The 14,381-nt window shown below is 34.2% G+C and overlaps 1 protein-coding gene across 1 annotated transcript; it reads right to left on the bottom strand.

Moving 5' to 3' along the window:
* Positions 1-919: 919 nt before the first annotated feature.
* On the bottom strand, positions 920-13,558 carry LOC132059363 (prolyl 4-hydroxylase 1). Its single transcript, XM_059451956.1, has 12 exons — positions 13,296-13,558; positions 11,153-11,200; positions 9,302-9,367; positions 8,248-8,300; positions 6,943-7,008; positions 5,868-5,942; positions 3,694-3,768; positions 3,432-3,502; positions 3,286-3,337; positions 3,058-3,147; positions 1,944-2,036; positions 920-1,244 (listed from the first exon to the last, which is right to left on the bottom strand). Exons 1-12 carry the CDS (start codon positions 13,357-13,359, stop codon positions 1,137-1,139), a joined length of 861 nt encoding a protein of 286 aa, XP_059307939.1. The 5' UTR covers positions 13,360-13,558; the 3' UTR covers positions 920-1,136.
* Between the last annotated feature and the right edge of the window lie 823 nt (positions 13,559-14,381).

Genomic DNA, 14,381 nt, shown 5'->3' with positions numbered 1-14,381 from the left:
GAGTTCTGTTCTCCGGCGTATACACCCATATACACCGACATACAATATTATACACTCATATACAGTCATCACCGGAGTTCCGTTCTCCGGCAAACTCCAACACCACCATCAAAACCAACTGTTCAAACATCAAAGATCTGGCGTGACAGAGGGAGAGGGAAATAAAAAAATAAAAATTTTAAAAAAAATTAAAGATTCGGCGTGATAGAGGGAGATGGGAAATTAAAAAAAAAAAAAACTAAAAAACAAAATAATTAAAAAAAGTAAAAAATAAAAATAAAAAGAAGAAAAGGAGGCAGTGGCGAACTCAAAAAAAAAAAAAATTTAAAAAAAAAAAAAGGAAAAAGAAAGAGAGAGTGGAGAGAGGGGGGGGGGGGGAGGAAGAGGGAATGGGTCATTTTTTGAAAAGTAATTTTTGTTTAAACTGAAAATGGGCTATTTTGTGGGCAAAGAAACTCAAATATGGGCTAAATTTGGTAAAGCATTGGTAGAACTCCAATGATGCGAGTGTAATTATCCCTTTATTTTTTTTGTTGGCATTCACATTTATGTGAAGGTGTGGAGGGCAACATGAATGAGCTTAGTTTGGTTGATACTGAATCATTTATTGCCGGAGGTGATGAGCTCTCAAATATATTAGTAGTTTAACTTAAATGCAGCAATGGACTGGAGTATTTTTCTCCACCAGCTTCAGGAATCATGCATTTTCCTGCTCCAGTTTGAACTATATCTTTTGCAGGTGATTAAAAAAAATTCGTCTCCTTCTGTTTTCTCCTTGTGCTGCCACTGTAAAATAAGAGTGGTCTCTTCTTTCTTGTCTTAATTTGGTCTCATTATGTCAATTATATTTGAGAAAATAAGAGGATTGATGTAACCTTTTCCTTTCACATGGATTATAGTTGGGACCAAACAAAAGAAATGCAGTTTTTTCAACTTTCCCTTCTCTTTGCTGGTTGCCAAAAGAAGAGTTTGTCATTTACTAGGATGGCTAAAGTTTAGTTCAATGAGTAAAACTATGTATCACTACATTTTCCCAATTCATGTGTTGCTAATTTTACAGAACTCATGTAACTCCCCTTTCTTTTTCTTTCCTATCAAGATACACTAGAGGACAAAAATGTTTAAGATATATCAGCTTAGGATACACTTCTTTGCCTCATCCATTTAGTAGCTGACCATTTCTCTCCTGAGAGTACTTCACATCCTCCATGTAGACTATCAGGGTCAGATTGTCCATCAAGCCCCTGAATTAAAAAGAAAGCACAAACCATCATTGATCAAGTGGAAATCATGGTTTCAGAAAAAAAGTTTTCAAGATATAGAAATTAAAGAACATATACGAAAATCGAGAAATCTCCGAGCGCCAGTGGCGCACGGTTTGAAACTCGGTGGATATTGGACCCGTTCTAACTTTTCTTCCCTTAAAAATTATGCTTTTATCAGTGCAGCAGACACATCACGCGTCCTGCACTTTCCTAAGCTTCCTTCTTTTCTTCTTCTTCTTCTTCTTTTTTTTTTTTTTTTTTGTGGCCATATGTTAATAATTCTGAGTTCAATTTAATAGTGCACGCTTCACTTATAGATAACCAGGTACTATGTAGCAGAGTTTTTATAGTCTAATACAGGTTCGAAGATTAGTGAGTCTCTATCCAGTAAATAAATGAAATAATAGTCTCATATCTCCTCAAGCAAGATGATGCACAAAGGAAGTAGATTCAACTGAGGAGACTTTTGCTAAAAATATTGGACGTGTGACATTATGGATGCCAAGTCAAACGACTAATACGATGTCGTGGGCAGCCCGGTGTACTAACACGATGTCGTGCAGTTCTTAAAATCTTAAAGCAACTAGGCTAACATTTTCAGAGTAATTTAGAGGTTTTCACATATGAATCTTTGTCAAAAGTTCCAGCGAAAAGGTTATAGTAGGTGAAGACACTAACCATACTCCAAAAAAGAACAGCATCTCCTTTATTAGGTTTTACACATAACCCTTTGATCATTTTGCCACCACAGCTACATTCACCAGTGCCAGCCTACAATTAAAGCACGAGCATGAAATTAGAAACCTGGAAAAAATTAAATGTAAAACAGAGATGTAAATGGAACCAACACGGCCAGGAAACTCATGCAGCTTTTGTCTTCATAAGTAGAAAAGCAAGAAAAACAGGTTGACCTTGTATATCTTTCATCAGTTTCAGAGAACAACATACATAATACTACAAATTTATACCTGTTCCTATCCACTATTAGAATATGCTAAAGAAACCGTAATTTGCTTCTCTTAGGGCAATTCTGATGGAGAAGAAACCATATTCTTCTCGATATCCCAAACACCAACACTAAGGTTGCTTGACAAGTGTTCAAGCAACATTCACAAGATACATTTCCCTGGTTTGTGGAAGCATCATAGATGGAACATAGAAATACAGAAATAATAATAGCAGCGGAAAATTCTTGACAGATGTCACAAACACTCCAGAAACTAAATATTAGAGAAACAAACAAATTCCTCCAGAACTACTGTTAAGCATTTTTTTTTTCCTTTTGTTAACAGGCCTTCCACCCAGAATTTTTGAACTTAGCATACATCAAATAAAAGGAAAAATATTTGCAACTAAAGCTAGGTATGTTCCTTATATAACAGACAACTCTTAAATCAACAAATGCAAAGCAAAAAGATAATTTAACTGGCTAACAAGGTAGCTATGGACACTCCAGCACCATATAAATGTCTACATCCAAAACAGTTCTATTCTAAATAAGCTAATTTTTGCATGGAACCCTACATAAGTAATTACATATTGATTTATACATTGAATATACTCATTCGACACTTACTCTGAAGGTATAGAGACATGAACTGTCAGTACATGTGCCATGATTATGAAGTGCTAGTAAATACTTTTTGTTCATTAACTAATTGACTGAATATGATAAAGGCATCCGAAAATAGATTCATATATAAAATTCAAGTGGAGCATGCTACCGGAAAAAAAAATGAAGAGTCAATAATACACAAAAGAAGTTATTAATCAAGGGTTCATGAGTAATTACCATAGGAAAGTATGTTTCTCCCCCCTCAACGTTGTCGCTCAAATACATGAGCATTGTAGCTATTCGTTGACCTCCACGCTTCACATTAAACTACAAAACAAGCAAGTATTTCTCTCATTTTGACAAAAATAATAAATTGATATGTGAAAAGAGATCTGCCAAATTACAAATAGAAAACAGCGCAATAAGGCAATAGCAGAAGTAACTAACTATTGAGAAAGAACTTACAGAATCAGAGAAATAGTCATGATGGGCTCTATAGAACTGATTCTTTTCATACCTGTGCTTCTGCAGATGTTAGCCTTGATACTGACACATATCAACCTGCCATCTCATAATGAAAAACTGAAAAAACAAACAGTCATAATACATACCTTAACACTTGAATGAGTTCCCCATTTTCTGCTGGTATTTGAGAATATACAGCAATTCGTTTTTCGATTGCCTGAAAGTTACAGAAAGCAAAGAATTTCACCAAACTATCACACCACATAATCAAAAACTTCACAATGTCTGCAGCAACATTTTAATTTTAAACACTAAGCAAAAGTGCAGGTTAAACATAATATCATGTTATGCTTGAATAAGAGAAGAGAGAACAAGAGAAGAATTGAAATGACCTCGTGCTATACGGACCTGTATCATGGGATACTGCCTCTCATTAGGGCTCAAAAACATGCCAGAACTTGTTCTGACATCACTCTTAATTCCCTAGTAAAAAAACGAAGTATCAATCAAATTGGACTTTCATGCACATAACAACAAGGAGAAGAAGAGAATGCCAAAGTCCATGCATAGCACTTCGTAAAAACTATAGCATAGAGGATGATTTCATCTATCAAGTTGGTTGACAAAGGATTGATATAAACTAGTTTCAGAGGGGCAATGAGAAAGCACAACAACCATCAGTGTCTAATGAAGGTTCTAGAAACCTAAAAATATGAGTAGTTTAACTTTTGTAAAAGCAAGGTTCATTGTGAAAAGTTCCGTCCATCTATATGGTTGTTGCTGTATTTTTTAATAGCTCGCTCCTTCAAACTAGGAGAGCTAAAGCATGTCTTATTTTTCCTCTTTAAGTGTTTTCTCCCCGTAACAAGAGAGCTAATCAACTACTTTTTGGATGAAGTATAGGATTTCATCAACAGGCATCCACGAGGTGCAAATAAGAATAAAGAAGGATGTAGCTCCTGTACAGTTTGATTCTGAAACTCCTAAATACAATGTTCCATGAGTTTCCATCTCGACATCGAATAATAGTAGCCTAAGGATGTCTTACTAACAGAAATAATTCAACAAATTCCTCTTTCAAGGTGCACTTTCATAACCATTTATCATGCAAAAGCTGATGTGTTCCCCATTCCCTACTGTGAAGCACACATTTGAACTAGATTCGTCCCACACTTTACTGATACATTTAAAAGGTCCTACTCCATCTGGGGAAGAGAATATTTTGGAGAACCAGTGACTTGTTCACCATACTTTGCTTTGGTTATCTACAGTATGCATAATACACTACTATACCTCAGCATGAAGTCGCACTTAATACAGTTAATCTTTCATTTCAAAAATTTACAAACAATAGGAAATTCGTGCCCTCTTAATTTCCTAATCAATCCATATAATAGAGAAATAGTCTTATAAGTCCCTTATGAGCATTATTCTTTAACCAATCAAAAAAGGTATTTTAACTGAATATTCCCTCTCACACACACTTCCACTAAAGTTAATGTTGCTCTTCAATTTCCTGTAAGCCAAACATAGTAAAACCTTTTTTATGATTTATAGGACATATTTGACCATAACATCACTTGCGACTACTGCTTAAGTATTTGCAAGCTGAAATTTGGCCATAAAATTTTGAGTTTAGGATTTAACTTCAAGTGAAATAATTTTTCAAGATGAATTAGCAGTTTGAAAGTGAAATATTCAATTGTCACAAATTTCTTTTTGCAGTTGAAGTTGATGTCCAAACACAACTTCAACTTCCATGAATTTTATTTAAACTTTAGCTTCGAATAAACCTTTTTTTCATCAACTCAAATTTTGTCCAAACTGATATAAGTGTATTTGTTTGTAGGTCTCTAAATGTTCATTGGATCTTTTTAAACAATTGGGTTTGTGTTTCTTTATTTATTAAAAAAAATAATAATAATAAAAAAAAACACAATTGGGTTTATGTTTGTCTTCGCTCCTTAGAGATTTTAGAAAACAAAAAAATAAAAAAATTACAAACCTTGAAAATGAATCTTAAACCTTATCTTTTATCATGGCACTGAAGAGCAACATAGACACAAAATTTGATTAGTGAAATGTACACATGAGACTTATAAAAAAAACTTCTCAAACATACAGGACAGATATAAGTTTAATACAATTTAGTACGACATATATGCAATTTTTACAACTTTTTCCAACAGGCCAACTTAAGTAAGCTGGAAACTTAAAAGTGAGGCTTAGCTAGAAATTATGTTCTCTCTAGGATGAGCTTAATGTATATGAGAACCCATGTGTTATTCTCTATCCTCCAGGATGTTTTGTATGTAATCTCTCTATGCCAACTATAGAAAATGGGTAGAACTGTCACAAATGAACTACAAATTGATGCGGTAGTCAGAGCCTAAGTTCAAAACAGAAGCTCTAACTTGAACTTTAACCAGAAGTATTTTCATAGGTAAAAATAACTTACTATTAAGTAGTTGTGACAACTCACCAAGAACATTTACTTAATAGATGTGCTAAAATCGATGAACAAACCAAAAAAATCATAGTAGATGCTGAATATGAGAGAATGATCTGAATAGTGTGCATACCTTCCCAGTTTTTGCATCTACAACAGTGGAAACATGAAGGCGGGGCGTGGCAATCGATCTAAGATAATCACATTCCTGTAAAGACAATAGAATATTAATTTCCCAACTTATCAATACAAATAGATGGTACTTTTAAATAGTTAATAAAACTACCACGATTCGAGAACGATCTAGTAATATCATCCATATATTTGATCAATTGATAGCACGTCTAAAGATCAGGATTAATGTATTAATATTCTCTTCCACGTTTTCAACCCCTTTTCCTGCCGCTCCCATCCAGCTGTAAATAGGGCCAAGGCATAATACTTGATTGTTCAAAATTCATATTTACCACTCTAACTATCATTTCACTCTTGATATCTTCTTCTTCTTTTTTTTTCTTTTTTTTTTTTAACTGTTTGTGCACAAAAGACTTGACAATGTTGCAGAAATAAAATAAAAACATCCAGCAAGAGCAATTTAAGCATACTGAATTTTGTTTCCCCATTGTGCTAAAACTAAACTAACTAAAAATGTCTCCCCTTTGAGTGTCAATGAGTTTGACGACAGCAATTAGTAAGGGATCAAGCACAACCTCAAGAAAATATTAACTTGAAGACCAATTTCCTTAAAATAAGGAGTTGGTAGCAGTTCTCAATCCAAAGAGAAGCTAATTATAATGTTTCTGAATTCACAAATGCTTCTGGCTCTGAAATAATATTGGGGAAACCCAAGATGCAATTGAAGTCTATCATGAATACATGATTGGTAAAATTGGAGCAAGGACCGCAGAAGAAACTTTAAACCTTCTACCTCCCACCAGCAAAAGTACCAGGCATCTCTGCCCACTAAGGCTTAGGAAGATAGAAAAAAATCAGTGTTTTTCGTCTCTGCTGGAATTTGAACAACTGAACTCCAAGGTTTGAACTCACTTCATTGACCACTAAGCCAAACCCTTATGTGCAAGTACTTCCCATATACTATCAACCAAAGTTTTTTTAAAATCAGTTATATTTTCAACCAAAACTTTAATCTCACCAAAGACATTTAGAGCCGTATTACGAGGTAAAATAACATAACAAAATTGGCCTACCTCGGCACTTAAGAAGTTGTGAAATAATACAATTCTCGGTTTCCAGCTAATTATTTCAGGCTTCACCTGCACCAGCAGTATGACAAAATAACATAATTAAAATAATGAATCAGGAACTAGCAGTAATGGCATTCATGCAGCTGGTCAGTTTAAGTTACTGAAAAACATAGTCCAAATAATGGAATTTGCCTAAGGTGAGCAATCTCCTAGTTCTCAACTGAGATAAAATGACTGATTCTGTACAGAACTTTTGATTAATAAAACTCACAGTTATGCCTGGTGCTAGCTGTTTTTGATTAAAAAAAAAAAAACGAGAGAGAGAGAAAAAAAATGACTGGTTTATCTAAGTCTGATAATAACAAAAGAGTTCTCCATTTATTTGCTCGATTCAAAGATGAAAAAACCACACATGAATGAACATGACTTTCTCATTTGACGAGAAGTGATTGTAGAGGTCCCATTCTGGCACTTCTAAACCAAGTCGGCTCTACTGACCAAAATATAAGAAAGAACAAGAATTTAGTTCCACGAGAAAATGAGTTGGTATTGTTGGATATCTGAAAACTACATTTTGTTCATTTACCTAAGACCTTACCTGATCAACACGTCACCATCTAAAGATCTAGTGGTTGTACATTAACATAGACAAAGCCCATCCCCAGTGCCAACCTACTTGACTAGCATGGAAGGCCAAAAAGGTAAACACTTTGTTGTCTACTTGCACATGGAGAACTCAGTATACTATTTTCATTATCTGACAGCATAGAGAAATATGATCTAGTCTTGAGAAGTCAGAAAGACAGCACAATATTAGTTCTTTAACTGATTGACATCTACAATCTACAGACTCAGTATTAGTTCTTCCTCCTTCCATATAGGAAAGAGTTTCTTCTTGAATGTGGAAGAGGGAACATGGCTAAATACATGTCTACCAGCCGAATTTACTATGAATCGTACATTGGATGGCTTGGAGTGGAGGAAAGAGAGCTTTTTTTCTTAAAAATGAAATTTATATACAGGGAGCAAAGAAAAAATGCAACTTAATACTACTTCTATCACAAAACTACATATTTCTAGTTTTTCATGTATTTTCCAACTGAGCCAAGGATCTATCAGAAACAGCCTCTCTACCTCCCAAGGTAGGGGTAAGGTCTGCGTACACTCTACCCTGTGGGATTACACTGGGTATGTTGTTGCATATATATTCCAACTACAATCATGCAAATGGCAACGTATTCGAACTGTCAGTTGTATAGTGAATCATAGAAGTTGAGAAAACAACACAGACCATAACTTTGGACTTACATATCCTACACGTAGTGCTATGGCTTCTTTGTCATAACCCCAATCAGAGATGCCTGGAAAGAAGGACCAAACAATAAGGACAATTCAGGGAAATACACCATGTGCTCATTCAAAACTCAGAGGGAAGTGGACAAAAAGATTTTGCTCTAACGGTAACTGTTTGGAAATTAAAAGAAAAATAAATAAAACTAAAATGCTTAGTTTCCCTGGAATTACCAATTGGTCACTATTAATGCTGAGACAATCAACATACTCCTTTAAGTGACCAAACTATCACTAAAAAATAAGGAAATCTAAGATGCTTAGTTTCCCTGGAATTACCAATTGATTACTATTAATGCCTAGGTAATCAAGAGTCCAACGTAGAGTCCAACATACTCCTTAAGTAGAAGTGGTATTTACTTACAGGTAGCATAAAGGACGACTGTTTTCCTTTTTCTTCTCAAACAAGACAGCTACATGCAAGATAAGCATCATGTGAATTCCAGAAGAATTCAATCGTATAACTATTAAGGTAGGCATGATTATGAGTTTGCAAGACAAGGCTTTAGGTTATGGTCAGTGTAGTTGCAGATTTAAGCCGAAGCGCAATTAAGTGAACAACGGGACACACACACACATATGTATGATGTAGTGCAATAAAAATAACTATGACCTCAAACAAAAATTGATTAATGAATTGAAAAAGAAATATTCGAAAGTATCAGGTAATATTGTAAATCAAATGATTTTAAATTTTTGATACAGATGCAATTATGCAGTTTTAAGTTTCTAATTCAGGTTTAGTAACTAATTTTCTTATACAAAATTGGTGAACATATTTACCCATAATATTTTCTTAATTACATCATTTTGCTAGCTATGTTTATTATTTAGTACCGCGTGCGCACTTCAAGAAAGAGTCTATGGAAAATATGCCTTAGCTTCTTGGTTAAGCAATGCCTCAAGAAAGCGACGCGCCTAACTCATGCTTCAAGCTTGAGCGCACCTCAATTGAGCTTTTAAAAACATAGAGCACATGGAAGCCCAAAAACATTCAATCAACAACACAAACCTTTAGCTAACGGAAAGTTGCTACCAGCTAGACTTGCATGCCTTCCACCAAAAGACGATTCTCTATCTGCAGTTAAGAACTTACATTAGGTAAAGAGGATAGTCTTATAGGGAATACTAGGAACATCTCATCTGGAATGAAGCAGATAACGAGTGCTTAGACTTGAAGATCTTACAGTGTTCTTTTCTCAAAAAGGATCTTACAGTGTTGGTACTTTACAAAAGGTTGTTTTTGATGAAATACTCTAAAAGATAAACATAACATTAGAAGTTTGAACAGAAGCAGAATAAGCCAACAAAGCAACACTATGCCTGTTTAATGTAAGTGCAGAAGCAAAGTACTAAGGAATTCAGTTGTTTTCCTGAATCTGGCCAACTTGATACTTATCAAACCAAAAGAAAGCATCTTTTGCAAATTTAGAAGTAATGAGTTCACAAGGTTTGTTTGTTACATCATCGAAAATGGCAAAAGGGCACATCTTTTGAAAGGCATATAGTGTGATTTTCAACGCATGCGAGAGGCATAACAATGGCTGATCTCATGAGGAAAGAAAATTTTTTGGGACATAAGATTCAGGAAGGTTATCCAGAATTGGGAGTTAAAGAAAGTCATGTATCCTTTCTTAGAGTTTATAGTCTAAAAATAGAGGAGAAGGTGAAAAGGAAGGTTGACAGGGGTCGGCTACAAGGGTTTTCGCCGAAACACTGAGAAGTAGAAGACAACATGGAGCCAAATATGTCACTTTCTACATGGTGTGTGGCATGAAACGCAACTCACTCAAAAGAATTTCATGGCTGATAATCTGATAGAAAGGACTATGGTGAGTTGGTGTATGCGCTAGAGTGCCAAGAGGACACTAACCATCTCTTGTTGCATTGCGTGATGGCCATCCAACAGCGGGATCTAGTCTCCTCAGCACTTAATACTAGTTGGATTGCTATCAGTGAGATTGTAGGGAGCTCGGGGAGGTCGAAAGTTAGAAGGAATGAGAGAAGTTCTAAAAATAGCACCTCTGCCTGTATTATGGAATGGGAGGGACAGAAGATTGATTTATAGCATGTGGGAGTATGAAGAGATCAGATTTGCTTTATTTATACATTTGAGTGAAGAGAAAATACCTTTGTGCATAGATAATTGCGTATGACCAGTAGAACAAGGAGAATACGTCATATACATGTTGTAAATGCTTTTAGACCACCTTGGTTCATATTTTAAGGAATTATTACAAGAAAAAAATGAAAGCAAAGAAAGATCTTATATAACATGTGAATCATCAAACCACTTTTTCCTCATTCTATAACAACGGTACTTGTTTTCTCTCAAATTCATAGAAGTCTTCCCTAATTTAATTTTTTATAAAGAAAAGTCTTCCCTAATTTATTTATTTTTTATAATGAAAAGTCTTCGCTAATTTTACCAGGCTTAATCACAAAATGACATGTTAAAACTTAAAAATTTTCAACTAACTACAGTGTGAATTAAGAATCCCTCAAGAGTGAACCTTAAGTAGACATTCTTTGATATTGCATCTGACTTAAAAGTAGAAAACACAACAACAAAAGGAAGGAACAATTAGAGCAAGTATTGCCAACTTTCACTAAGATGAACTGCCAAAAATGTTCAAATAGTTAGATAAAGGATCCACCAATAGTGAACCTTATATAATAAGATCATTGATAATGATTGCTTGGTATTGCATGCAGTGTAACATGGCGTACTGTTTTGACTATTAGATACAACAGCAACTCTGAATGAGAAGAATGATGGAGAAAGTATTAGGCCCTCCAAAAACATAAAGTAAAAGAAAAAACAATCATTTAAAAATAAGCACTATAAACCAAGAAAAGTTACCAAGTGAGTCCTCCATCCTATGAATAAACGCTAATTGAATCAAAGCTCCTGCACATCACGCAACAAAAATTCATCAGTTTCCATTCAGCAATAAGCCAACCAGGAAAACCAAAAGTCCATCTCTGTAAAATTCAAAATATGTATTCTATTCTTTTTTTATAACCGAGAAATCTCCGAGGGCCAATGGCGCAAGGTTTGGAACTCGGTGGATAATGGGCCCGCCCATCTACCCTTCCCCAGTAAAATATCAGGCTTTTCCTCCAACCATGACGTCAAAATATGTATTCTATTATCAGAATAGAAGATGGAAAACAGAGAAAAATCCAAGCAAATCCAAAATTTTCTTTTTAAAGGATAAGACTACGAAGGTATCTTATAATAAACCCTTCGGATTTAGTAAGACACTTTTAATTCTTCCAGCATTTTAAGATGAACAACGAATCCGAGACATTGTTGTCCATCCACCCTAAAAACTAAACGAAAGAAAACAGCATGAATCTTTTAGAAAAAAATTATCCAATATCTGATGGTTCGTGCTTCTACAAGTTTCTTAATAAAATGCTTTTCTTTCTAAATTTTCTCTGTTACACTTATGTTTTATTGCCCAGGACTCTCATTTTCTGTATCAAATTAATAGTTAATAATAGAAAAGTTATTGTGTTCTGGGTATGTTGTAGAAAAGTTTATTGTGTTGCGTCACTAATCCATGAACGAAAAAGAATGAAATTATGATCATTCTGTAAGTACTAGACGAGATAGCAATGATATTAATCTCATAAAAGCACCAGTTTAGTTTGCATTACTTCACCCCATTTAGTAAAGAACCTTATATTACTCGACTGACGTTCATAAGCACAACAAGTACTGGTGATTATATACTAGAGAACTAATTATGTACCGTAATTATGAAACTTTCACTTTAGATGATCAAAACTTAAAAGAACCCCCCTGAACTAACTGTAAGACATTACAGCTTCACGATGGAAATATTACTAATTGCCTTATCCCCATTACACCATAACCTGAACCCAATCAGAAAGCAATAAAGCTAATCAAGACTAACTTTTCCCCCAACCCAATAAAAAACCACAAAGAACTTTCGTTTTTGTTTTCCTTTAAAGAACAATTACCAGTTTTCCCAGCTTAAGTGAAGTGAGTTCATCTAACAACATCCCATAAAGAACCCAACCATCCCACCATGTCCTACAAAAATTCACATTAATATCTTATCTTCAGAGAAGAATCAGCATTTTCTTTTTTCTTTCTTTTTCTCCTTGAGATCACAATTAAGAATGATGATCAAGAAGCAAACCCACACACTCCCCAAATCAAAACAGAAAAAAAAAAATCCACTTTAAAATGTACATTTCAAAAAAATACCATTTTTTAATTGCGTTTTCTTTTCCACAGGCCGTGAGATCACAATCAAGAATGACGATCAGGGATCAAACTAAAACACCCACTCCACCCCACGCCCAAAATTCATTCTTTAAACCTCCATTTCCAAAAAAAAAATATAAACAAATGTTTTGCCATTTTCTGTTTTCTTGTCTCCTTGAGGTCACAATCAACAATGATGATCAAGTATCAAATCCACACATTCCCATGATTCAAAGCTCTCATGGAACCCAACTATGTCATGCCCCCCCCCCCCCCAAAGTAAACCAAATCAGAACAATCCCTTTTAAAATGGTAAATTCGAAAAACAATCGCTCTTTTCCAAAGAACAATCAAGAAAAAATATCAAACCGAAGCACTCAAATGTTCATTCTTTAAACCTTCATTTCCAAAAAAAAAATACAAATATGTATCATCATTTTATTTTTTTCCTTTTCTTCTTTTCTTTTTCCAAAGGGGGTATTTGGTTAGTCCAAATTAACTGAAAGGAAGTGAGACCACTATTAACAACCACATCCAATCAACACAACTGATGATTATAATGATCAAAACCACAAATGTAGGAGAAAAAAGATTCAAGAATTACAGAAACAGCCACAAAATCAACACAACTGATGATTATAATGATCAAAACCGCAAGTGTAGGAGAAAAAGATTCAAGAATTACAAAAACAACCACAAATTCAACACAAACACAGATATATAAAAATTGGATAGATAAAAAAATTCAGAATTATTTTTTTACCGAGAATCATTCCACAAGTGACAAGTGTAAGAAGCCCGAAAACAATTCTCATAATTGACGCCATTATTTTTTGCAAGATTTTCTTTGTTTGGGTTTTCCGTAGAAATCTGAACTGAAATTAGAGGATTTTATTGTTTGGGTTTACAATTGATTTAAGTGTCACTTTGACCGCTTGGAGAGTATTTGGAAAGTGATTAAAAATGGCAGACCAAGAGAGACGTTTTGTAAATTCAATAGATATGTTGTACGCTGTGCACTGTATATTGAACGTCAGCTTTGTAGTTCATAGATTGAGTCAGCGACTATTTTAGTCTTTTTCTTTTAAAAAAAAAAAAAAAAAAAAAACTAACCAACACAAAAAAAAAAAAAAAATATATAAGTAGGTTTCCCGCACAGATTCTGTGCGCGATAGGACCAAAGTGTGACTTTACATTTAAGTCCTTTCGCGCACAGAATCTATGCGTAATAGGCCTCCATAAAAATCCTAAAACACTTAGCCAATTTTCAGCAAACTCTTCTCCTTCATTTCCTCCATTTTCACCCCTTCAATACACTTTTGCACCCCCATAAACATGTCTCAAAGCTCCCAAACCTCAAACTTTGCTATAGAACCCGATGTTTGTGAATGCGGTTATTATTGTAAGCTAAAATTATCAAGGACCCCAGATAATCTGGGTCATCGTTTTTGGCGTTGTAAAGTACCTGAAGATTATTTGTGCTATCTAGTTGTTGTTTATTATTTCTATGTATTTTGTTTATTTAATTTAATATTCCTATGTATTTTGTTTTTTACTAGTTGCACCCTTTCATCTATAATGTAATCTGCATCCTTTATATACTAATTTATTTTAGTTTTTTCTTTAAATTATCAATTGTTGGACTTTTTATGTATTATTAACTCTATAAATTAATAATAGACTTAAACAATCAAAGAAAATTTAAAACTTACTAATTTTTTTCTTATTGATGACTTCATCATAAACTAACAATACAAATTAACGCATGAGTCAGAAATTTAAAAGAACTTAAATAACCCCTAATCTTCATCAAAATAGAAGTCCTCAATATCGTCCTCAGAAAAATATT

Source organism: Lycium ferocissimum, chromosome 6 (genome assembly GCF_029784015.1).
Source record: "Lycium ferocissimum isolate CSIRO_LF1 chromosome 6, AGI_CSIRO_Lferr_CH_V1, whole genome shotgun sequence".
Taxonomy (NCBI): domain Eukaryota; kingdom Viridiplantae; phylum Streptophyta; class Magnoliopsida; order Solanales; family Solanaceae; genus Lycium; species Lycium ferocissimum.
Note: the sequence above shows the minus strand (reverse complement) of the source record. Positions and strands in the feature narration are given on the sequence as shown.

Excerpts from the sequence above, each read along its gene's own strand:
- LOC132059363 (XM_059451956.1), bottom strand. The coding sequence starts at position 13,359 with ATGGCGTCAATTATGAGAATTGTTTTCGGGCTTCTTACACTTGTCACT. Across the intron at positions 3,338-3,431 it reads GAACTCATTCAAGTGTTAAG|GTATGAAAAGAATCAGTTCT; the intron begins GTATGTATTATG and ends GCAGAAGCACAG. Across the intron at positions 3,148-3,285 it reads ATGACTATTTCTCTGATTCT|TTTAATGTGAAGCGTGGAGG; the intron begins GTAAGTTCTTTC and ends CTTGTTTTGTAG.